Raw genomic sequence first — 23,805 nt, forward strand, 5'->3', positions numbered from 1 at the left:
TTAAATGCTTTTATTGTCTCTCCCAGTACAATGTAAGCCCTAGCAGGAGAAGACTTTCCTTTAATCACGTGCTGTACCCCCAAAGCCCAGACAGTGCCTAGCACACACGAGATGCTCGATGAATAGTTATTGATTGAATAGATTAGACATCAACGCAATCAGGCTGTTCACCTAGGGACTCTTTGCTAGGCGGCGGAGAGGTACGTTACAGTTCTCTACGCAAAACGCATGCGCGAAAGATCCGGGAAGTGTGATCGGAAAGGGGCGGAGCATCAGGGAGAGTCTCGCGGACATAGGCGGTTCGGCGCGGAAAGCGGGAGGTGGAGGGGCGGCTTGGGGCAAGCGCGCGCGCGCAGTGCAGACGCCAGCCCCCCGCGGCTGAGGTACTCAAGGTGCCCAAAGGCGGGGTAGTGACCTCGCGCGTGCGCTGTGCCCGCGGCAGCGCCGGGTCCTAGTGTGTGGGTTGTTGTTGGCACCGCGCGGCGCGTGCGCAGTGAGGACGGCGGAGGGATTTGCGGCCGGGACCCACCCCCTGCTCCAGTCGCTATCGGAGGCCGCGCGGGTGGCTGAGCAGCGGCCTGGTGCGCTCGCTTAGCGGGCGACGGAATCAGACGGACGTGGACGCCCCCGGAGTGGAAGCCGAAGCAGGAGTTGTTGTTGCTGAGGGGCTGCCGCAGCCGCCGCGAGCCTCCGGACAGACGCCAGAGCGAGGAGGGCGCTACGCGGTGAGTGAGTGTGACTGAGTGGCCCGACGGGGTGCGGGGCCGCTACCCAGAAGCCCCAGCGGTGGGCCCGGTCCTCTTCCCCGCGGCCAGGCCCCTTTCCCGCGTCCCCGCCACAGGTCCCTTCTGCATCCCTTTCCCGGACCCCGAAATCTCTGGGCACCCACGCCCGCTTCCCACAGCGCCCTCGTGGTTCCCTACCCACAGGCCCTTGCGGTGTGTGGCCTTTTTTCTTTTTCGTTTGTCTATGTTGTCCTGGACCCTTACCCATAATTCCTTTCGCTTTTTGCGGGGTCCAGATCTGTTACCCACAAGCACTTGGTTTTGGGGCTTCGCTCCTTATGTTTCTCTTTCTTTGCTTGGAAACTTCCGATCCCCAGGACCCTGCAAACTGCATCTCGTAATTTGCCCTCCACGGCACGGGACGAGCAGCCACAACTGCTCTGGGCCTCCCTCCTCGGGTCCTTGATTCCCCCAGAAATTCCCAGGGAACCTCTCCGCCCCACAGCTCGTGTCTGAGGACTCTGAGACTTCACTATTCAGGAACCCTTTTCCAGCCGTTGTTTTTGTTTTCTTTACTGGCCTTTCACCTCCACCCCCACCAAGACGTACCCTTTTCTCCGCAACACAGGACTGTTCTCTGCCCTTACAGAGCCTGTTTTAATTCCGAGACTTTTCTCTTGTCTTTCTTATTTTGAGAGTCAAGGAGTAATAGGGGCTTTCTCTGTGCAGACCCGATCTAACCTAAGGCTGTCCTGTTTCTGCTCTCAGACTTGGCAAGATGACCCAGTTCCTGCCGCCCAACCTTCTGGCCCTCTTTGCCCCCCGTGACCCTATTCCATATCTGCCACCCCTGGAGAAACTGCCACATGAAAAACACCACAATCAACCTTATTGTGGCATTGCGCCGTACATTCGAGAGTTTGAGGTGAGTTCACTGAGCAGGCCAGGAATGGTTTGGGTTCTGGGGAGCAACGGGTTGGATTTGGGAGTCCAGCTTCTGGCCATTTTGCCAGCTGCGTGATTTAAGCGAGGGGCTTAACCTTTGTGATCCTCAGTTTCTCTGTTTTAAATGGGGTTGGAGCCGGGTGTCGGGTGTGGTCGAGTGCGTCTGTAGTCTCAGCTACTCAGGAGGCTGAGGTGGGAGGATTGCTTGAGCCCAGGAGTCGGAGGCTGGAGTGCTTTGTGATTGTGCCACTATACTCCGGCCTGGGTGACAGAGCAGGACTTCGTCTCTCAAAAAAAAAATTTTTTTTTTAAGTGGGGTTGTGGCCCGGTACGGTGGCTCACGCCTGTAATCCCAGTACTTTGGGAGACCGAGGCAGGCGGATCACTTGAGGTGAGGAGTTCAAGACCAGCCTGGCCAACATGGTGAAACCACGTCTCTGCTAAAAATAACAAAAATTAGCCGGACATGGTGCCTGTAATTCCAGCTACTTGGGAGGCTGAGGCACGGGAATCACTTGAACCCAGGAGGCGGAGGTTGCAATGAGCCGAGATCGCGCCACTGCACTCCATCCTGAGCAACAGAACAAGACTGTCTCAAAAAAAAAAAAAAAAAAAAAGTGGGGTTGATAGTACACCTTTTGTAGAATTTTTGTGAAAATTCGGTGAGTAGTGGTTGAGGATTCATGCCTAACCCACACCATTTATCAGCTCTGACTTTGGGCAAATGTTGTATCCTCTTAATGCATTGGTTTCTTTATCTTTAGCAAGGGGATAGTGGTAGCACCCTCATAATGTTGGTGGAGAATTAAATGGCAAAGTGTATGTCGGGGGCTTGGCACCAAGCAGTCAGCACATGTCAGCCTTTGTTACTCTGTTTACTACTTTTATTGTTAATAAGATGATGTTCATAAAGGCTTAGCACCCAGTATTGAGTATTGGAGGGCTTAAAACTGCAGATGGGGATCTTAGCTCTGCACCTTTGGGATAAATAGGAATGAATGACTTAGGCTCCTGGACCTCTGTGTTTTTATTTGTGAAATGGGATGACAAGGGTCATCTCTTAGGTGCATCAGAGCACACCTGAGAAAAGCTGGCACACAGTCGGAAGTTACAAGAAGAACGTTCTAGCATTGGGTAGGTAAGGGCAGCTGGAGGCGAGGGAGTTGCAGAGCAGAATTTCGTAGATAACAGAAAGGTATGTCTTCAGTGGGATTTGCCACCCTTGGTGAACCCGCACTTGAGAGATGTTACTGGCCAATTAACTTAATGGGCACAGGCGGGTGGTAGGTGCCCTTTGATGATGCAGGTCATGTGCCAGTTACCATTTATTTATTTATGAGACAGTTTTGCTCTGTTGCCCAGGCTGAAGTGCAGTGGCGTGATTTTAGCTAACTGCAGCCTCCGGTTCAAGCAGTTCTCCTGCCTCAGCCTCTCAAGTAGCTGGGATTACAGGCATGCACCACCACGCCTGGCTAATTTTGTATTTTTAGTAGAGATGGGGTTTCACCATGTAGGCCAGGCTGGTTTCGAACCCCTAACCTCAGGTGATCCACCCCCCTTGGCCTCCCAGAGTGCTGGGATTACAGGTGTGAGCCACCATGCCTGGGAGCCAGGTACTTTTTTTTTTTTTTTTGAGATGGAGTCTCACTCTGTTGCCTAGGCTGGAGTGCAGTGGCGTGATCTCGGCTCACTGCAAGCTCCGCCTCCCGGGTTCACGCCATTCTCCTGCCTCAGCCTCCCAAGTAGCTGGGACTACAGGTGCCCGCCACCACGCCTGGCTAATTTTTTGTATTTTTAGAGATGGGGTTTCACTGTGTTAGCCAGGATGGTCTTGATATCCTGACCTTGTGATCTGCCCACTTTGGCCTTCCAAAGTGCTGGGATTACAGACGTGAGCCACCGCACCCGACCTTTTTTTTTTTTTTTTTTTTTGAGATGGAGTATCGCTCTGTTGCCCAGGCTGGAGTGCAGTGGCGTGATCTAGGCTCACTGCAACCTCCACCTCCCGGGTTCAAAGGATTCTCCTGCCTCAGCCTCCTGAGTAGCTGGGATTACAGGCACGCGCTACCATGCCTGGCTAATTTTTGTATTTTTTGTAAAGACGGGGTTTCACCATGTTGGTCAGGATGGTCTCAAACTCCTGACCTTGTGATCTGTCTGCCTTGGCCTCCCAAAGTGCTGGGATTACAGGCATGAGCCACTGCACCCTACCAGCCAGTTCCTATTTAATGTGTGGTTGATGAGACCTTTAAGAGCTGCCTTGGCCCTCAGAGGGTGTGCAGTTGTGGGCTTCGGAGCCCTGTTCTGTCAGCTCATGTTGCTTCAGGCCTGGTCATCCTCACTGGCACTCATAAGCAGGGCCCTGCCATCACTCCACTCCCATCACATCCTCTGGCACTTTGTTCAATGTGAGTGATACTTGGAGCTGTGAGAAGCAATGTGTTTCCTAAATATGGAAGACAGGGTGTTTCCTAAATACTATAAAGCTAGATGTCACCTGTACCAGTGCTTTTCAAACTGTCTTTGGTGAAGGACAGATACTGTTTCCAATCTGTTTGCTTTTGATAAATATGATAGAATTACTTTTTAAAGAAAGATCTACAGTCAGGAGTTCAAGACCAGCCAGGCCAACATGGTGAAACCCTGTCTCTACTAAAAATGCAAAAACTAGCCAACATGCTGTCGTGTGCCTGTAATCCCAGGTACTCACTCAGGAGGCTTAGGCAGGAGAACCGCTTGAACGATTCTAGTCAGTTGCTGGGTTCCTTTTAGAGAGACGGGCACAGGGGAGAAAGCAGGGCTTAGAATCGCTTGAACCTGGGAAGTGGAGGTTGCAGTGAGCCCAGATCGCGCCACTGCACGCCAGCCTGGGCAACAGACCACGACTTCGTCTCAGAAAAAAAAAAGACCTGCAGAATAAAAGACCAAATTTGTATTAAGAGTCAGTGGACATCAAATTGTGAAATTACTGTAGAAGTTCCTGAACACTTAGTCCTGGTTTCTGTACTTATCTGTACTTATCACAGTCCAGCAACAGTTTAGATAGTACTGGTCCATGGACCATGCTTAGTTTTTGAGACAGGATTTTTTTTTTGAGACGGAATCTCGCTCTGTTGTGCAGGCTGGAGTGCAGTGGCGCGATCTCGGCTCACTGCAACCTCCGCCTCCTGGGTTCATGCCATTCTCCTGCCTCAGCCTCCCGAGTAGCTGGGACTACAGGCGCCCACCACCACGCCCGGCTAATTTTTTGTATTTTTAGTAGAGGCGGGGTTTCACCATGTTAGTCAGGATGGTCTCGGATCTCCTGACCTCATGATCCGCCTGCCTCGGCCTCCCAAAGTGCTGGGATTACAGGTGTGCGCACTGCGCCCGGCCTTTACACCTGGCTAATTTTTAAATTTTTTGTGGAGATGGTGTTTCACTGTGTTGTCCCAGGCTGGTCTGAAACCCCTAGGCTCAAGCATTCTCCCTGTGTCATCATCCCAAAGTGCTGCGATTACAAGTGGAAGCCACTGTGCGTGGCTGCAGACCTTGCTTTGATCTGTGCCACTCCCCTCCCTCCACTGTGTCAGGGGAAGTGTGCGTGGATGTTTATTTTTGTAGGGGGTGGGGGTGGGAGGGTTAACCTGTTTATTTCCTTGGTGAGTGTCCCTTGCCATTTCCCCTAGTCCTTCCCACCCTGTCATCTCTCTTCTTGTTCCCAGGACCCTCGAGATGCCCCTCCTCCAACTCGTGCCGAAACCCGAGAGGAGCGCATGGAGAGGAAAGTATGTCATTTTTGCTTCCTGACCCCCTGTTGTACCACTGTCTCCAGATGATCCTTGACACTAGGGCACTTCTATCTGCATTCACTTCTCCACCTCCCCTTTCTCCTGACAGAGACGGGAAAAGATTGAGCGGCGACAGCAAGAAGTGGAGACAGAGCTTAAAATGTGTAAGTCTCTCATCTACCGTTTGGCTTTCTCCTCTCCCAAACCCTCTATATTCTTCCCAGGTCATACCCAGGACCCTGCTGTCTCCCTAAGGCCTGTGTTGTGGGGAGCAGGGTTGTTAGTTCATTTGTTTAGCCCCTGCCACTTCACAAGCACTGTTTTTGGTTTAGGCTTTTCAGCAGCAGAACATAGGGTAAAAGTTGGCAGGAAGGGAGACCCCTGGTACCTTGGGCTCCTCCTGCATGGGAGGACAGTTAAGGGGCTCCCACAACCCAGCTGGGTGTCACAGGCTGAAGTGGTGGGTTGTGGGATAGTGGTCCGTCCTGGCTCTAACCTTAGGTCTCCAACCCTTGGGCTGAGGATGTTCCATCCCCTCCACATAGAGGAGGAATTGGAGTACAAGACAGGTGTGTTGTTGCCATTAACCAAACTCATAAGAGGGTCAGATGTCAACCTCCAGTGGCTCTTTATTCTGAAAGTGAAAACTGTACAGTCACACGCAGCATAGCAATGTTTCACTCAGCAGGGGACCGTGGATGTGATGGTGATCCTGCAAGATTATATCATATTTTGCCAGGCACTGTGGCTCACGCTGTAATCCCAGTACTTTGGGAGGCCGAGGCAGGCGGATCATGAGGTCAGGAGTTCGAGACCAGCCTGGCCAACGTGGTGAAATCTTGTCTCTACTAAAAGTACAAAAATTAGCTGGGCGTGGTGGCGAGTGTCTGTAATCCCAGCTACTCGGGAGACTGAGGCAGGAGAATCTCCTGAACCCAGAAGGCGGAGGTTGCAGTGAGCTGGGATCGCGTCGGCTCACTGCAACCCAGCCTGGGCAACAAGCAAAAATCTGTCTTAAAAAAAAAAAAAGATTATACCATCTATTTACTGTACCCTTTCTATGCTTTGATAATGTTTAGATGCACAAATACTTACTATTGTGTTAGGATTGCTGTAGTATTTGGTGTAGTAACACGCTTGGTCTCGGAGCAGTGGGACGCACCCTCTAGCCCAGGAGTGTTAGGTATGCTGTCTAGGCTCGTGGAAGTGCCATCTCATGTTGGCATATGGACATCATCATCAAACGACGCACTTCTCAGAACATGACTCTAGTGAGAAGACAGGTTTTCCTCCTATACCTGTGAACTTTGATGAATCCCTTTCCTCCAAATCCTGGAGTGCAGGATTTCCTCACGGTGCTTATGCAGAAGCGTGACAGAGACATCTGGCGGTGCGCTCTTTGGACATTGGCTGTCGGAACGCTGTCTTGATGTCCTGCCTCAGAGGCATCTCAGACTCAGTGTCCAAACCACAGGGGTTTTCCCTCGCCACCAACCTGGTTTCCTTTGGGTGTTTTCTCTGGGACATAGACATTCAGCTGTGCCGGTCATGACCTCATTTTTTGCCATGCAGTTTGTTTCTAACACCTTTTCTAACCTTTTGCTCAGCCTCTCACCAAGACCTATTTGTGTTATTTTCTAAATGTCACAAATCTGACCCTTGTTTTCATGTCCGTCATCACCACCCAGGTCACCTCTTGCCTAGACAACACAGTCACAGTCTTAACTAGTTTACCTATGTCTTTTTGTTTGTTTGTTTGTTTTTTGGAGGCAGCTTCGCTCTGTCGCCAGGCTGGAGTGCAGTGGTGCAATCTTGGCTCACTGCACCCTCCGCCTCCCAGGTTCAAGTGATTCTCCTGCTTCAGCCTCCCAAGTAGCTGGGACTACAGGCGTGCGTCACCATGCCCAGCTAATTTTTGTATTTTTAGTAGAGGCGGGGTTTCAGCATGTTGACCAGGATCGTCTAGATCTCTTGACCTTGTGATCTGCCCACCTTGGCCTCCCAAAGTGCTGGGATTATAGGCATGAGCCACCGTGCCTGGTCACCCCCCTCCTTTTTTTTCTGAGACGGAGTCACGCTCTGTCAATCAGGCTGGAGTGCAGTGGTACTATCTCAGCTCACTGCAACTTCCGCCTCCTGGGTTCAAGTGATTCTCCTGCCTCAGCCTTCTGAGCAGCTGGGACTACAGGCGTGCGCCACCATGCCCAGCTAATTTTTGTAATTTTAGTAGAGATGGGGTTTCACCATGTTGGCCAGGCTGGCCTCGAACTCCTGACCTCAGGTGATCCACCTGCTTCAGCCTCCCAAAGTGCTGGGATTACAGGCATGAGCCACCACAGCCGGCCTAGTTTATCTATATCTTAACCAACCAAAATCCACTGTGGGTCTTCTTTTTTTTCTTTTTTGGAAAAACTTTAAAACTGAGATGGGGTCTCACTATGTTGCCCAGGCTGGTCTTGAATTCCTGGACTCAAGTGATCCTCTTGCCTCAGCCTCCCTCAGTGCTGGATTACAGGTGTCAGCCATTGTGCTCAGCCTCTTTTTTTGTTGTTGTGTTTTGTTTTGTTCTTAGGGACAGGGTCGTGCTGTGTTGCCCAGGCTTTACTGCCGTGGTGCAGTCATAGCTCACTGCAACCTTGAATTCCTGGCCTCAGGTGATCTGCCTGCCTCGGCCCCCCAGAGTGTTGGGATTTCAGGTGTGAGCCACCATGCCCAGCCAAAAGTGTTTTTCGTTTTTTGTTTTTTGTTTTTTAGATGGAGTTTTGCTGTTAGTGCCCAGGCAGGAGTGTAGTGGTACGATCTAGGGTCACTGCAACCTCTGCCTCCCCGGTTCACGCGATTTCCCTGCCTCCTGAGTAGCTGGGATTACAGGCATGCACCACCATGCCTGGCTAATTTTGTGTTTTTAGAGACAGGGTTTCTCCATGTTGGTCAGGCTGTTCTCGAACTCCCGACCTCAGGTGATCTGCCCGCCTCGGCCTCCCAAAGTGCTGGGATTACAGGCGTGAGCCACCACACCCGGCCAGAAATGCTTTTTAAAAACGGTTCCACCCGGGCGTGGTAGCTCACGCCTGTAATCCTTCGAGGCAGGTGGGTCACCTGAGGTCGGGAGTTCGAGACCAGCCTGGCCAACATGGTGAAACCCTGTTTCTGCTAAGAATACAAAAATTAGCCCGGCATGGTGGTGTGTACCTGTAATCCCAGCTACTCAGGAGGCTGAGGCAGGAGAATCATTTGAACCTGGGAGGCGGAGGTTGCAGTGAGCCGAGATCACGCCATTGCACTCCAGCCTGGGTGACAGAACAAGATTCCATCTCAAAAAAAAAAAAAAAAAAACAGTTCCAGGCCGGGCACGGAGGCTCACGCCTGTTGTCCAGCACTTTGGGAGGCCGAGGCAGGCAGATCACATGAGGTCAGGAGTTCAAGACCAGCCTGGCCAACATGGTGAAACCCCATCTCTACTAAAAATACCAAAAAAAACAAAAAAACAAAACAAAACCTAGCCAGGCATTGTAGTGGGCTCCTGTAATCCCAGCTACTCGGGAGGCTGAGGCTGGAGAATTGCTTGAACCCGGGAGGCGGAGTTTGCAGTGAGCAGAGATAGCGCCATTACACTCCAGCCCGGGCAATAAGAGCAAGACTCCTTCTCAAAAAACAAACAAATAAGTTCCAATTGGTCGAACAAAAAAGTTCCAATTGAGGAATTTGAACACTGGATCATAGATGAGGTTAAGCAATTAGTAAATGTTAACTCTAAGATGTAATAGTGGCACTGTGGTTATGATGTTTAAAAGCCTTTGTTAGAGACCAAAATGGTGTGCTATGTGGAATTTCATTTAAAATAATCCAGCCGATTGCGGTGGTTTCACGCCTGTAATCCCAGCACTCTGGGAGGCTGAGGTGGGAGGATTACTTGAGTGATCCAGGTTCGAGTGGTGAATATGGTGAAACCCTGTCTCAACTGAAAATATAAAAATTATCTGGGTGTGGTAGCAGGGGCCTCTAATTGCAACTACTTGGGAAGCTGAGGCAGGAGAATCACTTGAACTCAGGAGGCAGAGGTTGGGGTGAGCTGAGGTCATGCCACTGCACTCCAGCCTGGGTGACAGAGCAAGACTCCGTCTCAAAAAAATCCAGTGGGCTGTGGGAGGATAGGGATGAAACAAGTCCGTCCACATGTTGATAATGGAAGCGGGCTCACGGGAGTTCATTATACTGCTCTACTTCCATTAAATGCTTGAACTTCTCCATAATAGAAAAGAAATAAAAGAATGGATCAAGTTCAGTAGGGTTTCTGTGCCCTTGAGAGCCTCCACTCATAGCTATAGAAGCTTGCTGTGCCTTGTCACAATGAACAGCTCCCGTCAAGGGGACGGTGCCTCCTTGCTGAGCGCTTGTACTTGGTGTTACTGACTTTCTCACAGCTTCCAAGTGCAGCAGGGGTTGCTACTCCCGTTTTTAAGATAAAGAAATGGAGGCTTGTTGAGGCAAGCACGCTTCCAAAGAGTGAGAGTTCCAAGATGGGACCTCGAGTACCTCAAAGCCTAATTCCCAACTCCACGACCCACTTCCATTGAGTCTCTGCTCTGGGCTGCTACTTAGATGAGCCCTCAACCAGTGATGTCCTGAGGGAGAGCTGCCGTCAGGGCGCTGCACGCATACGCTGGCTGTGGGGCGCTGCCCGGCATTGGGTCTGTGCTACCTTCTTTGAGCTTTTGTTCTCTATCTTCAGGACTTGGGGGTACCATTGCTTTGCTGCATTTGCTTTTTACCTTTAGTCACATTTGTGGACCCCCAACCCCAGGTAAGCAAGTGCTCCAGGGAACTCACACAGTGTGCTGGGGTGGTTTCCCTCTGGCTGCCCTTCAGGAAGCTCAGCTGTGGTTTGGCCTTCGTCCACTCCCCAGCCCTGCAGCATTCATTGGTCCCACTGTCGTGCTCCACAGTAACTGTTAGAACGCCTGCTGTCTGGCGTTGCCGGGTGTGTTTCCTTGCTGCTGTGACAGCTTTCAGCTCTTCATTAAATGTTAGCATCTTGTGAGGCTTTTTCTAACCTGCCTTGTAAAGTCACCCGTTTCTATTCTCTGTCGTCATCTGATGTGATCATAGGATCTCCTTATTTACCTCTTTCATTAGCATATGAACCCCATGAGGGTAGACACCTTTTTTTTTTTTTTTTTTTTGAGACAGTCTCACTCTGTTGCACAGGATAGACTGTAGTGGCACGATCTCGGTTTACTGCAACCTTCATCGCCTCCCTGGTTCAAGCGATTCTCTTGTCTTAGCCTCCTGAGTAGCTGGACCACACCCAGCTAATTTTTTGTGTATTTTTAGTAGGGATGAGGTTTCGCTGTGTTGATCAGGCTGGTCTTGAACTCCTGGTCACAAGTGATCCGCCTGCCTTGGCCTCCCAAAGTGCTGGCATTACAGCTGTGAGCCACCGCGCCCAGCACCTTTTTTTTGTCTTGTTTACTGCGAAATCCCCAACAACTATAGCATTTCCAGGCACATAGTAGATGCTTAAGAATTACCTATTTACAAGAGCACAAACATCGGCGAATAAGAAGAATTACCTATTGAATGAATGAGAGTTAGCTGGTGCAAAAAAAAAAAAAAAAAGCCAGTGCAGATTGAGAGACCTGGCCATAGAAAATTACAACGCTCAGGGATAAAGTATGGCAAGGAACGTTTTTTTTTGTTTTTTGTTTTTGTTTTTGTTTTTTTCGCTTTATTGCCCAGGCTGGAGTTTAGTGGTATGATCTCGGCTCACTGCAATCTCCACCTCCCAGATTCAAGCAATTCTCCTGCGTCAGCCTCCCGAGTAGCTGGGACTATAGGCGCACACCACCATGCCCTGGTAATTTTGTATTTTTAGTAGAGACGGGGTTTCGCCATGTTGGCCAGGCTGGTCTCAAACACCTGACCTCAGGTGATCCGTCCGCCTTAGCCTCCCAAATTGCTGGGATTACAGGTGTGAGCCAGTGTGCCCAGCCTGGCAAGGAACTTGAGGAGTGGGTGGAGAGAACGCTGAGATGGAGTTGTTTTCAGACGTTTCCATTTGTCCCAGATAGCGATTCCCTTAAATTGTGGCTTAGGCTTCTGTTTTTTATAATATTCTTAGGCCAGGTGCGGTGGCTCACGCCTGTAATGCCAGCACTTTGGGAGGCCGAGGCAGGCAGATCACCTGAGGTCAGGAGTTTGAAACCAGCCTGGCCAACATAGTGAAACCCCGTCTCTACTAAAAATACAAAAGATTAGCTGGGTGTGGTGGTGTGTGTTTGTAATCCCAGCTACTTGGGAGGCTGAGGCAGGAGAATCGCTTGAACCCGGGAGGCGGAGGTTGCAGTAAGCCGAGATCTCGCCATCCATTGCACTGACCTTGGGCAACAAGAGTGACACTCCGTCTCAAAAAAGTACATTCCTTAAAGTCATCTTGACCTTAGTTTATACTTGTAGTTAAATTCTCTCATAAGAAACAAATCTGGCGGGACGCGGTGGTTCATGCCTGTAATCCCAGCACTTTGGGAGGCCGAATCACCTGAGGTCAGGAGTTCGAGACCAGCCTGGCCAACATGGCGAAACCCCATCTCTACTAAAAATACAAAAATTAACTGGATGTGGTGGTGCACGCCTGTAATCCCAGCTGCTTGAGAAGCTGAGGCAGGAGAATTGCTTGAACCTCGGAGGCAGAGGTTGCAGTGAGACGAGATTGCGCCATTGCACTTTAAGCCTGGGCAACAGAGCAAGACTCTGTTTAAAAAAAAAAAAAAAAAGCTGAGACTTTATTTCTCTAGCTTCTGGCAACACCCACACTGTCTTCCTGAAAAGGTAGCACCCGAGGGTTCGGGGAAGGAGCCTGGTAGTTCAAGTGCCCGGGGTGAGAGGTGAAGTCTGCCTTGGCCCTTCGCCACTTTAACACCTCCCTTTTTCTGTGTCTCGAGTTTGTTCTGTTTTACTTCCATTTGCAAAATAGTAATAAATAAATATCAGTGTCCAGCACTGTGTCTGGGCCATAGTACGTGTTCAGTAAATTATATGTCTAATGTTCCATTATTGGAACGCTAAGCATGTGGGAGTTATTTATATCCTACTGCTCGGGTCATTACCAGGGTCTGATTTTTCACACGTGTCTGCAATTCAAAAAATTGCAACCTCTGGCATAAATGGGTTAATGTTATTCCTTTTCTCATGTTCTCCCAGAATGTGACAGGGCTTCCGAGGGAAACACTATACCATGGAAGAACCGGCAGAGTGTCCTTAAGGCCCCAGCAGGAGTCAGGGTCATTATGTGCTGGAGCCACCATATTTGGTGAAAAGGACTTATTCCCAGGCCTGACCCAGCAGGATCACCTATGAAATTGGTTTCTTAGGAGATTCCTGGCTCTTTTCTTTGGAGATTGTTATTCCTTAGTAGCCAGGTAGAACAGTTTGCCTCACAGTAGTGAGGCTGGAGTGAGAATCTGATCTGACGCTAGTCAGTTCCTGGGTTCCTTTTTAGAGAGACAGGGCACAGACAGGAAAGCAGAGCTTACTTAGTGTTTGCTTTCCTGGCTCTCATTCGTAGCCTTGGGGCAGCTTGGTCTCAGGTTTTCCTGTGGGCTGTAGTTGCAGTCTGTGTCCAGTAGGTGGCAGTGTGGCCCTGCCTACAGGAGGGAGTTCAGAACCTGGGGGCATCAGCTGCATCTCCAGGGAGGCCCAGTTGGGCTATTACTGTTTGGATCACCTTGCATCTGGGAGCGATAGGGCCCTTAGGGTTTATGTAGGTCTGAAATGGCAGTTGGGCCTGCCCACATCCTGTCAGCTTGAAGTCAGCCTTACCTCCTCCCCTCAGCAGCCTGGATTATCTCTCAGCCACTCTGATAAAGCCCACTGTGCCTCAGAGAAACAGGTTCAGAGAGGGGCGTGCCTGAGGTTGCCAGGTCACCACCCATGTTCCTCCAGTTAGGGGCCTCTCCCAATGCCACCGTTTTCTTCTTGGCCTCTGCCCATCGTATTTGTTTTGCTACCTGAGACCATGGACACCTTCAACTTATAAAATTCCTTTCTTCCTGCACAGGGGACCCTCACAATGATCCCAATGCTCAGGGGGATGCCTTCAAGACTCTCTTCGTGGCGAGAGTGGTAAGTCCCCAGCTCCTAGCTCCTGGAACCCCACGCTGCTGAGAGCCTGGGTCTGGCACAAAGGTCAAATAGGCTAGGTACAGGGGAATGTTCCAGGGGCTGTGGGACAGCTCTGTTCTCCCATTTAACGTCATACCCATCTCCTTGTAGAATTATGACACAACAGAATCCAAGCTCCGGAGAGAGTTTGAGGTGTACGGACCTATCAAAAGAGTAAGTGGAGTGGGTCAGGGTGTTTGAATTGGGGGTGCATGGAGGAGGGGCTGTATCCTGAGAGGGAGGGAGAGAGGTCCCAGCCCTGAGCATGGCTCACACCATTTCAGGGCCTGGGTTTATGCATCCTGACTGTATCTCCATGCAGCAGACCTTGGGCAGCAGAAGTAAAATGAGAAGTAATGACTGCTGGTGGTTGGTTGAGAGCAGGGGTTGGCAAACTACAGACTTAAAGTTTTCCTGCTGCTCAGCCAGGCAGGTCTGTTTGTTTACACATTGTCTTTGGCTGCTACTGTTGTAAGGCAGGGTTGGATTGTTGCAACAGAGTATACGGCTGTCAAAGCTGGAAATACCTACTCTCTGGGTCTTGGCAGAATACCTATGCTGAGTCCCGTTTTAGAGGAAGGCTTTGTTTTACCAATCTTCTTTTAAGTCACTGAAGTGCTCTGTGTCTGATTTCCTTTATCTAACATGGGAGACGCATGCCTTCACTGGGCAGTAGTGAGGGCTTGAGGCCATCCTACACACAAACTGATGGTAGCCATGTCTCTTCTCCCTGCTCCGTTTCTGATACATCTTTTAAAAATATTTATACATGTCAGGCCGGGTGCAATGGCTCACACCTGTAATCTCAGCTCTTAAGGAGGCAGAGGCGGGAGGATAGCTTAAACCCAGGAGTTCGAGACCTGCCTGGGCAATATAGCAAGACCCCGTTCTCCACACAAAGGAAAAAAAAAGTATTGTTGGGCCAGGCACGGTGGCTCACGCCTGTAATCCCAGCACTTTGGGAGGCCGAGGTGGGCGGATAACCTGAGGTCAGGAGTTCGAGACCAGTCTGACCAACATGGTGAAACCTGGTCTGTACTAAAAAAAAAAAAATACAAAAATTAGCTGGGCATGATAGCGGGCGCCTGTAATCCCAGCTACTGAGGAGGCAGAGGCAGGAGAATTGCTTGAACCCAGGAGGCGGAGGTTGCAGTGAGCCGAGATCACACCACTGTACTCCAGCCTGGGCAACAGAGTGGGACTCCATCTAAAAAAAAAAAAAAAAAAAAAAAAGTATTGTAGGCTGGGCGTGGTAGCTCACGCCTGCAATCCCACATGTTGGGAGGGCGAGGCAGGCAGATCACCTGAGGTCAGGAGGCAAGACCAGCCTGGCCAACATGGCGAAACCCCGTCTCTACAAAAATACAAAAAATTAGCCGAGTGTGGTGTCTTGTGCCTGTGTGTGTGTGTGTATGTGCATGTGTATATATGTGTACACACACACACACACACACGTTCTGCCTTGCACAGCCCAGTGACAACCTTGGCCCCACCCTTGTCCCTCTGATCCATTCAAGTCAGGAATCTTGGTTGTGTTTTGGAGGCTGTGGGGTCCCAGGTTCATCCATGATACAGGTTGGTCGCCAACTGGTAGTGATGTGAATGGCGAACTAGCCATCCTTTAGGGACCAGCTCAAATGCTGTTACCTCCCAGAAATCTTCCCTGGTTCATTCTGGCCACCTCTGTCTCAACAGCCCTGCCTTGCCCGTTGTTCTCCCTGACATGGTCCCCAAGGGGTCTTTCTGACATCCAGAGCTGACCCCATCTCTGCTGACAGCATCCCATGGGTCCCTAGCATGTTAGGACAGGTCCAGCTGCGACCATCTGGCCTTCCAGGGCTCTTCCCCAAGCTGTGTGGCCTCATGGACCTCCACCCCACCCCATCTCCTCCCTTCTCTTGCTGCCATCCTCGGGATGGGACGCATCCCTCATCGTGCCACGTTCTCTCAAGCCTCCCTGGCTGTGCACGTGTCTTTTCTTTTTCCCTTAGAACTTCCCTGTCCCTGGCCAGGCACAGTGGCTCACGCCCGTAATCCCAGCACTTTGGGAGGCCGAGAAGGGCAGATCATGAGGTCAGGATTTCAAGACCAGCCTGGCCAACGTGGTGAAACCCCATCTCTACTAAAGATACAAAAAATTACCCAGGTGTGGTGGTGCACGCCTGTAATCCCAGCTACTTGGGAGGCTGAGGCAGGAGAATCGCTTGAACCCGGGAGGTACAGGTTGCAGTGAGCTGAGATTGAGCCATTGCACTCTAGCCTGGGCAACGAGCAAGACTCTGTCTCCAAAAAAAAAAGAATTCCCCTGTCCCATTGGCATTCACAACTCCCTCCTGTTTCCCCAATTCCATTTGTGTCCTCCTGACTCCACGTAGACCACCCACATTGGCCCTTCCTTGCTCAACACCCTTCCCAGCTCCTCAGTGACTACACTTCTCGGCCTGGCATTGGGGCGCTTGATGACCCCGGGCCTGCCCACCTTTGTGGCCTCATCTCCTGGGACTCTCTGTCATCAGTACATGAGCCAGCCCTGCCGAAGTGCATCCCCAGCCTCCTGCCCTCCTGCCCCCGGGCCCTTGGACCTCTGGAGTTACTGCTATTCCACCTGACAGGCTGACACCTCACTGTCTTCCTTCATCTCTCTTCTTTCTTTAGGTCTTAGCTTAAGTGTCATTTTCTCCAGGAAGCCGCCTCTGTGTCCTCTGCTCCTGCCATTAGAACATAAGTCACTCAGAGCTCTTGAAGGACAGAGAGGGTCTGAGGCCTCATCCGGCCCAGGGCCTGGTGCGCAGGCTGTTGTGGGGTTGGTGGGGCGGAGCCGCCCTGTGGCAGGACTCACCCCTGTCCCCATGTGCCCCACAGATACACATGGTCTACAGTAAGCGGTCAGGAAAGCCCCGTGGCTATGCCTTCATCGAGTACGAACACGAGCGAGACATGCACTGTGAGTACCTCCCGCCGAGCCCTGCCCTCTGACCTGCTCTCACTTCTCTGCTGCCCCAGCCCCTCCCAGTCTGTCCCCTCCCCCACCCTGCCACACCTGACATTAGCGATGTCTCTTCTCCTCCTCCCTCTGTTTCTGATGTATCTTTTTTTTTTTTATATACGTGTTTTTTAAAAAACAAAAACCAAATCCCCCACAACGTGTGTGTGTGTGTGTGTGAACCTGGGGAGGTAAGTGTCACACGTTGAACCTCAGGGGCAAAGAGGGAACTGGGTGGGGGGCTGGGGCCAGCTGGAGGTGGGGGGAGGGGTCGGATTTTGGGGGAACCTCCCCCATTCCCCCCACTGAAGTTGGGGGTGGCCAGGTTGCAATGAGGACTGGCCTTTGAACCTGCCCTCTCTTCCCCCCAGTAGAACTGGGGCTGGGCCACCCGACCCTCCGCTTCCCCAACCCTGGCCCCCCACCCTGTTCCTCAGCGGGCAGTGGGGTGATAGGCATGTTGAGCGCCTGCCCCTACAGTTCCAAAGCCCCCTTTGAGGCTGCCGCGGCGTCCACATGGGCAGGGATGGGTGGGGGAGGGTGGGCAGGGCTGCGGCGTGTCCAGGGGCCGCCGTATTAATTGACTGTTCTTATTGTCACTGCAGCCACCACGCAGCTGGCTTGCAGCTGATGCTTACGCTCCCCTTACAACACCTCAGTGTATGGTTGGTATAAGGGTTTGTATCATGGGTAAGATCACTCAGCACCGCACACCAGCCCAGCTTAGCCAGGCAGCTCAGGAGCAGCGAGGCGCCCCTCCTCCCGCCCCAGTCGCCCCCGCAGCCTCCCCGCACCCATGGCCCTTTCCTTGTTTGGGTGCCCTTTGTCCCTCCTGCCCCGATCCGTATGCTCTCTGAGAATCTTGCTGATCCCAGGAGGGGAAGGATGAACCTGGTGGGAAAGGTGGCGGCCTCTCCGCTTGGGTTCCACCCAGCCTCTGATGACCTGGCTTCGTGATGTCAGCGGCGAGGTGGCAGGAACACCGAGGGCAGGGCTCCAGGCCAGGGCTCCACTGGAGCCCTTCAGCCTTCCCTCCCTGCCCCCGTGCTTTCTATGGGGCTGCTACTGTGCTGGCCCTGGAGAGTCTTTTTGGCTGCTAGTTTTGGGGTGCTCTGCCCCCTTTCTGTCTTCCTTACTGTGGTTGAGGCCTCCCAAGGGGGCTGGCTGTGGTGTCCAGCAGCTCTCCAGAGGTGGTCAGGAGCTCCCTAAAGTGCATGGAATTGGGGCTTGGGATGTGGGAGGGACCAAGGGGTAGGCTGCTAGCAGCTGAAGGTGTCGTAGGTTTTTACTAAAGAACCTTCCACTGTCTAGAGACTTGAGAGAGGGAAAGAGAGAGAGAGGCCTAGACGAACACAATCACATGTTTTCTTTGCTGTTCCTCCCGGGATGGGCCTGTTTTGGGGTTTGGGACTCTGAACCCGAGCGGGGTTCCTTCGCTTGACTTTGATCCTGGTCCTTAAATGCCTTTCCCCACTCCCCTCCTGTGGGTTCAGGGGCCGAGCGGCCCCTCCTCAGAGCACGGGCAGCACCGTCTCCTGGACCCCTGTGTGCCAGCCTCTGCAGACGCAGCTGGTGGGAGGGAGCATGGATTTGGAGGTGGAGAAGTCACTCCTGGTCCTCGGAGGGGGTGGGCTGTGTGCCTAGTTCAGTGTGACTTGGGGATTGGTGAGGGCGGACAAGTTTTTGAGGCCTCCCTAGCCTTCTTTGTAAATTCACACGAGATAGTCCAGGGCTTTCCAGCGCCCAGCTTGGATGATAGTCCTCGTCTCCCCCACTCTAAGGCCTCCTTGAGATTTCTTTGGGGTCCACCACGTCCTCTGCCTGTCTCCAGGTGGTACAGGAGATGTGGTTCCTCTCCCTCTCCTGGCTCCCTAGAACCCCCCACTTCCCCTCCCTGTAGCTTTAGCTGACCCCATGGTGGTGGGTGTGGGGTCTGTGCGCGTGCTCAGGTAAGCTTGGGGGCTCCAGGTAAGCGGTCCCGTGTCCCCCCCCCGGGAAGCCCGCCTCCTCGCCAGGCCCCCAGGAGTTGCCGAGCCCCCCCCATCCCGCTCGGTTTGGACACCCGCAAGGCCGGCATCGGTAAATGGCACCTTTTTCTCTTCCTCTGGTTGTTATTTGGGGGGGAGCGGGCTGGGGCGGGGCAGGGTATTACGGTTGGTTGAGGACAGCCCCCTAGGCCAGGGCTGGGTGGGGGAACGGGGACTTTTTGGCCTTCATGACAGCCCCACGTTGATCACAGGCCAGGGCCTCAGGCTTGCCTTCTGCTACGCGCTGCCCGAGAGCAGCAGTGAGCCTCTCCCCCGTCTCCCCTCTACGACTCCCCTTTCCTGGCAGGCTCAGGCTGGGGTGCGCTCCCAGCGCGTGTTGAGCCGGGGGTGTGGAGGGCGAGATGGGGCAGGGCTGGGGGGAGGCAGAGTCAGTCGTCTCAGGTAAGGCAGGGATTTTCAGTAGCACCGCACGGCTCCCCATGCTTCCTCCACTGCCCCTCTCCCCTGCTGCAGGGGCCCCGCCAGGCCCCCTGGGAGTGTATAACCCGCCTCTCTGCTCCCTGCCATTTCCTGTAGATTTCTCCCACCCCCTTCTGGTTCATTTTCTGTTCTGATGTCTGTTCCCCCCACACTCACCTCCCTCCAAAAAAAACAAAAACAGAAAAAACCGGTGTGGTCTGGGGTGCGGAGCGTCCCAGCTGGGCCTCCTGCCCCGGCTTGGTGTCTCAGGGTGCATGCTTGGGGTTGTGGAGGAGCCCCCTCCCCCACAGCAGAGTCCAGCGTGGAGTTAACCTTCAGTTTCTTTGCAGCGATTTTGGCCGCCCTGGCGGGAGGGGGCTGTTCCATCATGTGGGAGAGGAAGGGCCGGGGAGCCTAGGGGGTGGCGGGTGAGGGTGGACGTCTCCCCCGACCAGGAGTGGTTGGGGCGCTGAGAGGAAGCAGACACTGAGATGGAGCAGGCCCTTCACCGGTTTGGGAGAGGGTTGGTCTGGCTGTCAGTTGCCTGGCTGTCTGTTGGGCGTGTGCGTGTGCGTGATAATGGGGACACGGGGCAGGGATTCTGTAGAGCTGGGCCTGTCCTGACTAGAGGACCCTCTGGGGACTCCTCCCCTCCCCCTCCCCACATCTGTTACAGCCGCTTACAAACACGCAGATGGCAAGAAGATTGATGGCAGGAGGGTCCTTGTGGACGTGGAGAGGGGCCGAACCGTGAAGGGCTGGAGGCCCCGGCGGCTAGGTGAGCACATCCTGCCTTCGACGGGCTCTCGGGGGCCCTGGGCCTGGTGGCCTTGTTCTCCCTTCTCTGCTGCTTTCTGCTTCTCTGTCTCCTGCCGGCCCACCTCTCCCATCGCGTCCTCATCTCCGGCTTCTCTCTCTTGTGGCCATCACATTTCTGACAGCTGCCTGCCTCCTCGTTCTGGGTTACTGTGAGGAGCAGCGGCACCAGCCTGGAGAGGCCTGAGCCCACATGCTGGCATCCGCCCTTGTTAGCTGGGGGTCCCCTTTTCCTGCCTCATTGTACTCCTCTTAGTGGAAATAACCCTGAGTTCACTGAGCTCAGTGTACTGGGCGCCCAGCTTGGCAGTGACGCATGCTGGGGTTGTAAATGTCACTCGCTCATCTGCTTCTGCTGCTTGCTGTTGGTCTTGTTCACTCTTTTACTGATTCAGCAAGTACCTATTTGATCACCAGCCGTGTGCCGGGCTTCTAGTTGAGCAACACAGAGGCAGCCTCTGCCCTCTGAGCCTCCTGCATTCCGTCTCCTCATTGTCATTTGCTGTCTCAGGCAAGGTCAGTTTGGCTGCAAGTATCAGAAATAAACTTGAGCTTCCTGAAACATAAAGGGCCCTGTTGATGTAGAATCATGGGCATCCTTTGGAGTTTGGAGGTATGTGATGTCCGTGGACCTGAGAACCTGGTAGCTGACGCTGTTAAGAGCTGGGGCAACCAGGCCAGGCGTGGTGGCTCGCCTATAATCCCAGCACTTTGGGAGGCCGAGGCGGGTGGATCATGAGGTCAGGAGTTCGAGACCAGCCTGGCCAAGATGTTGAAACCGCATCTCTACTAAAAATACAAAAATTAACTGGGCGTGGTGGCGGGTGCCTGTAATCCCATCTACTCGGGAGGCTGAGGCAGAGAATTGCTTAAACCTGGGAGGCAGAGGTTGCAGTGAGCCAAGATAGAGTCACTGCATTCCATCCAGCCTGGGTGCCAGAGCAAGACTCTGTCTCAAAAAAAAACAAAAAACAAAAAAACGGGCGACCCACCTGTGATGTGTGACAGCCCACAGCTTGCTTCTGCCTCGTTTGCCTCCATGCAGCTGGGTCGGTCCCATGCCTCTTTGCACTGGCCCAGCACAGCATGCCACAGGCCCCAGCTTTACACTCAGTCCTGGATGAGTCTCTTGTTTCGGGGTGGGCACATTTGATTGACTCAGTGTTGGGCCTGGGGTCCTGTTGCTCAGGCATGCTTATTGAGGACTGAATCCTGCAAAGCTGAGTGACAGTTGTCAGAGAAGATGATGGTCTCTGGGCAGACACCCAGGCAGTAGTAGCCACTTGGGGCTCCTGTCCTGCCTCCCAGCCCTGTGTCCTGGCTCTGGACTCGCCTGTGCTAGGGAGACCACGCTCTCAGCTGCTGAGCCTCGGAGCTTACCAGGCATGTTCTTACCTTACTCTGGTCTCTCTGGGGTGGAGTGGGTTCTTATAGCTCTGCTGTTTCCTGTTGGGGCGGGAAAATTCTATTATCTCAGTCTTTCCAGAATTTCAGAATCTTCTAGTTCAATTGCCATTCAAACTTTTTGTTGGTGTTAGCCAATAACATCTTGACTCGGTGCACCCGCAGAAATACTGTAACCTAAAGTTTGAGGAAACAGTTTTTTCTATGTAGTAAGTATATAGTTGTATTCTGCTGTTTTGTTTCTTAAGATGTTGGTTGCAACCCATCAGATTGATGATGTGACTCATTTCTGGGTCATGACCTGAATATAGGCTAGTCTAGCTGCCCTGTGCTTGTGACATGGCAGGTGCCTGGTCCGCTGCCTGCTTCTGTAAGAATGTCTCCCTGCAGCCTCTTTTCTATACAGAACTCAGCCCTGCCTCACGGAAGCTTTTCCAGGCAGTGCGAGATAGAGGAGTGCTTGAGAAGGCAGGTTTTGCAGCAGACGGCAGTGACAGCCCAGTTCTGCACCTTCTTTGCTGAGTCACTGTGGGCCAGTGACTTGATCTGAGATTGTTTCCCCATCAGAACCATGAGGTTATTATCTGTGCCTTGGGGCTGTTCATCTATCTATTCACTTGACACACACACATCCACCTTTCTGTACCAGCTGCAGCGCCACCTGCTGGTACCGTGAGCAAGAGCTGGGCACGCCCACGGTTCCGGTGCCCTGCAGTCTGGTGGGAGAGGCAGGTAGGGGTCGACTCAGGTAGCAAACCTGAAACTCCGGGGGAAGGAAGCGTTTCTGCAACTGTGAGTACATAGGACTGTGAGGAGAGACTTCCCGAGAAAGGATGTTCGGGCTAGCGTTAAGGGTGAGCGTGAGTTCACCAGAGAAGGAAGGGGAGACCAGTCCAGGGCAAGGAGAATGCACAGACACTGGCAGGAAGGTGAGCGTGGGGACACCGGGAAAGGCCTGGGACACGCAGCCAAGAGCCCCGGCTCAGACGCTAGCAGGGCCCGCTCTTGCTGCCTCTACCACCAGTTGACAAGGAGTTTGGACCTTAGGCTGGGGGACGCCAGCAAAGGCTTCTAAGCAGATCACATTTTTGGGTGGAAAGATCATTGGCTTCGGGTTTGTGTGAGGGCGAGGATGATTGGAAGGGAGGGTTTTGAGGAGGCTGTGAAGTGCGCTATGGTTAAGATGATGCGCTTTGGGGCCAGACATGGGTTCCAGTAACGGCTGTTGCCTAGCGAACGCTTTGTGTGAGTTAATTAGAGAAGACGTGGCTGTCTTGTGATGGGAGTGTGCGGGATGAACTGCACAGGGGGACCCGGCCCTGTGAACACTAAGCCAGGGGCTGCCTTCCTGCCCTTTGCTCTTGGAGTCGGCTCATTTCTGCTCCTCCGGGCCCTGTCCCTGCCCAGATTCACCCTCTGTCCGTCTGCCCTGCCCCAGGAGGAGGCCTCGGTGGTACCAGGAGAGGAGGGGCTGATGTGAACATCCGGCATTCAGGCCGCGATGACACCTCCCGCTACGATGAGAGGTAAGATTGGGCGACCGGTGTCCTGGGGTGGGGGGCGGTCACGGGGGGAGCCCAGCCACACAGGTCTGCCCACCTCATCCAGGCCCGGCCCCTCCCCGCTTCCGCACAGGGACCGGGACCGGGACCGTGAGCGGGAGCGCAGAGAGCGGAGCCGGGAGCGAGACAAGGAGCGAGAACGGCGACGCTCCCGCTCTCGGGACCGGCGGAGGCGCTCACGGAGTCGCGACAAGGAGGAGCGGAGGCGCTCCAGGGAGCGGAGCAAGGACAAGGACCGGGACCGGAAGCGGCGAAGCAGCCGGAGTCGGGAGCGGGCCCGGCGGGAGCGGGAGCGCAAGGAGGAGCTGCGTGGCGGCGGTGGCGACATGGCGGAGCCCTCCGAGGCGGGTGACGCGCCCCCTGATGATGGGCCTCCAGGGGAGCTCGGGCCTGACGGCCCTGACGGTCCAGAGGAAAAGGGCCGGGATCGTGACCGGGAGCGACGGCGGAGCCACCGGAGTGAGCGCGAGCGGCGCCGGGACCGGGATCGTGACCGTGACCGTGACCGCGAGCACAAACGGGGGGAGCGGGGCAGTGAGCGGGGCAGGGATGAGGCCCGAGGTGGGGGCGGTGGCCAGGACAACGGGCTGGAGGGTCTGGGCAACGACAGCCGAGACATGTACATGGAGTCTGAGGGCGGCGACGGCTACCTGGCTCCGGAGAATGGGTATTTGATGGAGGCTGCGCCGGAGTGAAGAGGTCCTCTCCATCTGCTGTGTTTGGACACGTTCCTGCCCAGCCCCTTGCTGTCATCCCCTCCCCCAACCTTGGCCACTTGAGTTTGTCCTCCAAGGGTAGGTGTCTCATTTGTTCTGGCTCCTTGGATTTAAAAATAAAATTAATTTCCTGTTGATAGTGGGCACCTCGGTTTCTTCCTCACTGCTCTGTTTTCCCCAGAAGGTTGTTCCTGACTTGATAGCCCTGCTTGGTTTGGTTTCCAGGGTGTACTTAAAACTTGAGCGTTAGGACATGAGGCTGGCTCTGCCCAGTAGC

General features: G+C 53.4%; 1 protein-coding gene across 2 annotated transcripts; it reads left to right on the forward strand.

The window, feature by feature from the left end:
• The first annotated feature begins 1,471 nt into the window (after positions 1 to 1,471).
• On the forward strand, positions 1,472 to 23,665 carry SNRNP70 (small nuclear ribonucleoprotein U1 subunit 70). 2 transcript variants are annotated; one of them, XM_003814308.6, is made up of 9 exons: positions 1,472 to 1,650; positions 5,375 to 5,437; positions 5,550 to 5,604; positions 13,497 to 13,561; positions 13,712 to 13,774; positions 16,463 to 16,544; positions 19,707 to 19,808; positions 22,689 to 22,776; positions 22,859 to 23,665. In XM_003814308.6, exons 1-9 carry the CDS (start codon positions 1,504 to 1,506, stop codon positions 23,505 to 23,507), a joined length of 1,314 nt encoding a protein of 437 aa, XP_003814356.1. In that variant the 5' UTR covers positions 1,472 to 1,503; the 3' UTR covers positions 23,508 to 23,665. The 2 variants fall into 2 exon arrangements, with proteins under 2 accessions (XP_003814356.1, XP_008965173.1); XM_008966925.5 differs by having other exon boundaries at positions 1,495 to 1,650; positions 22,886 to 23,665.
• Positions 23,666 to 23,805: the final 140 nt, after the last annotated feature.

This window comes from Pan paniscus, chromosome 20 (genome assembly GCF_029289425.2).
Source record: "Pan paniscus chromosome 20, NHGRI_mPanPan1-v2.0_pri, whole genome shotgun sequence".
In the NCBI taxonomy this organism is placed as follows: Eukaryota; Metazoa; Chordata; class Mammalia; order Primates; family Hominidae; genus Pan; species Pan paniscus.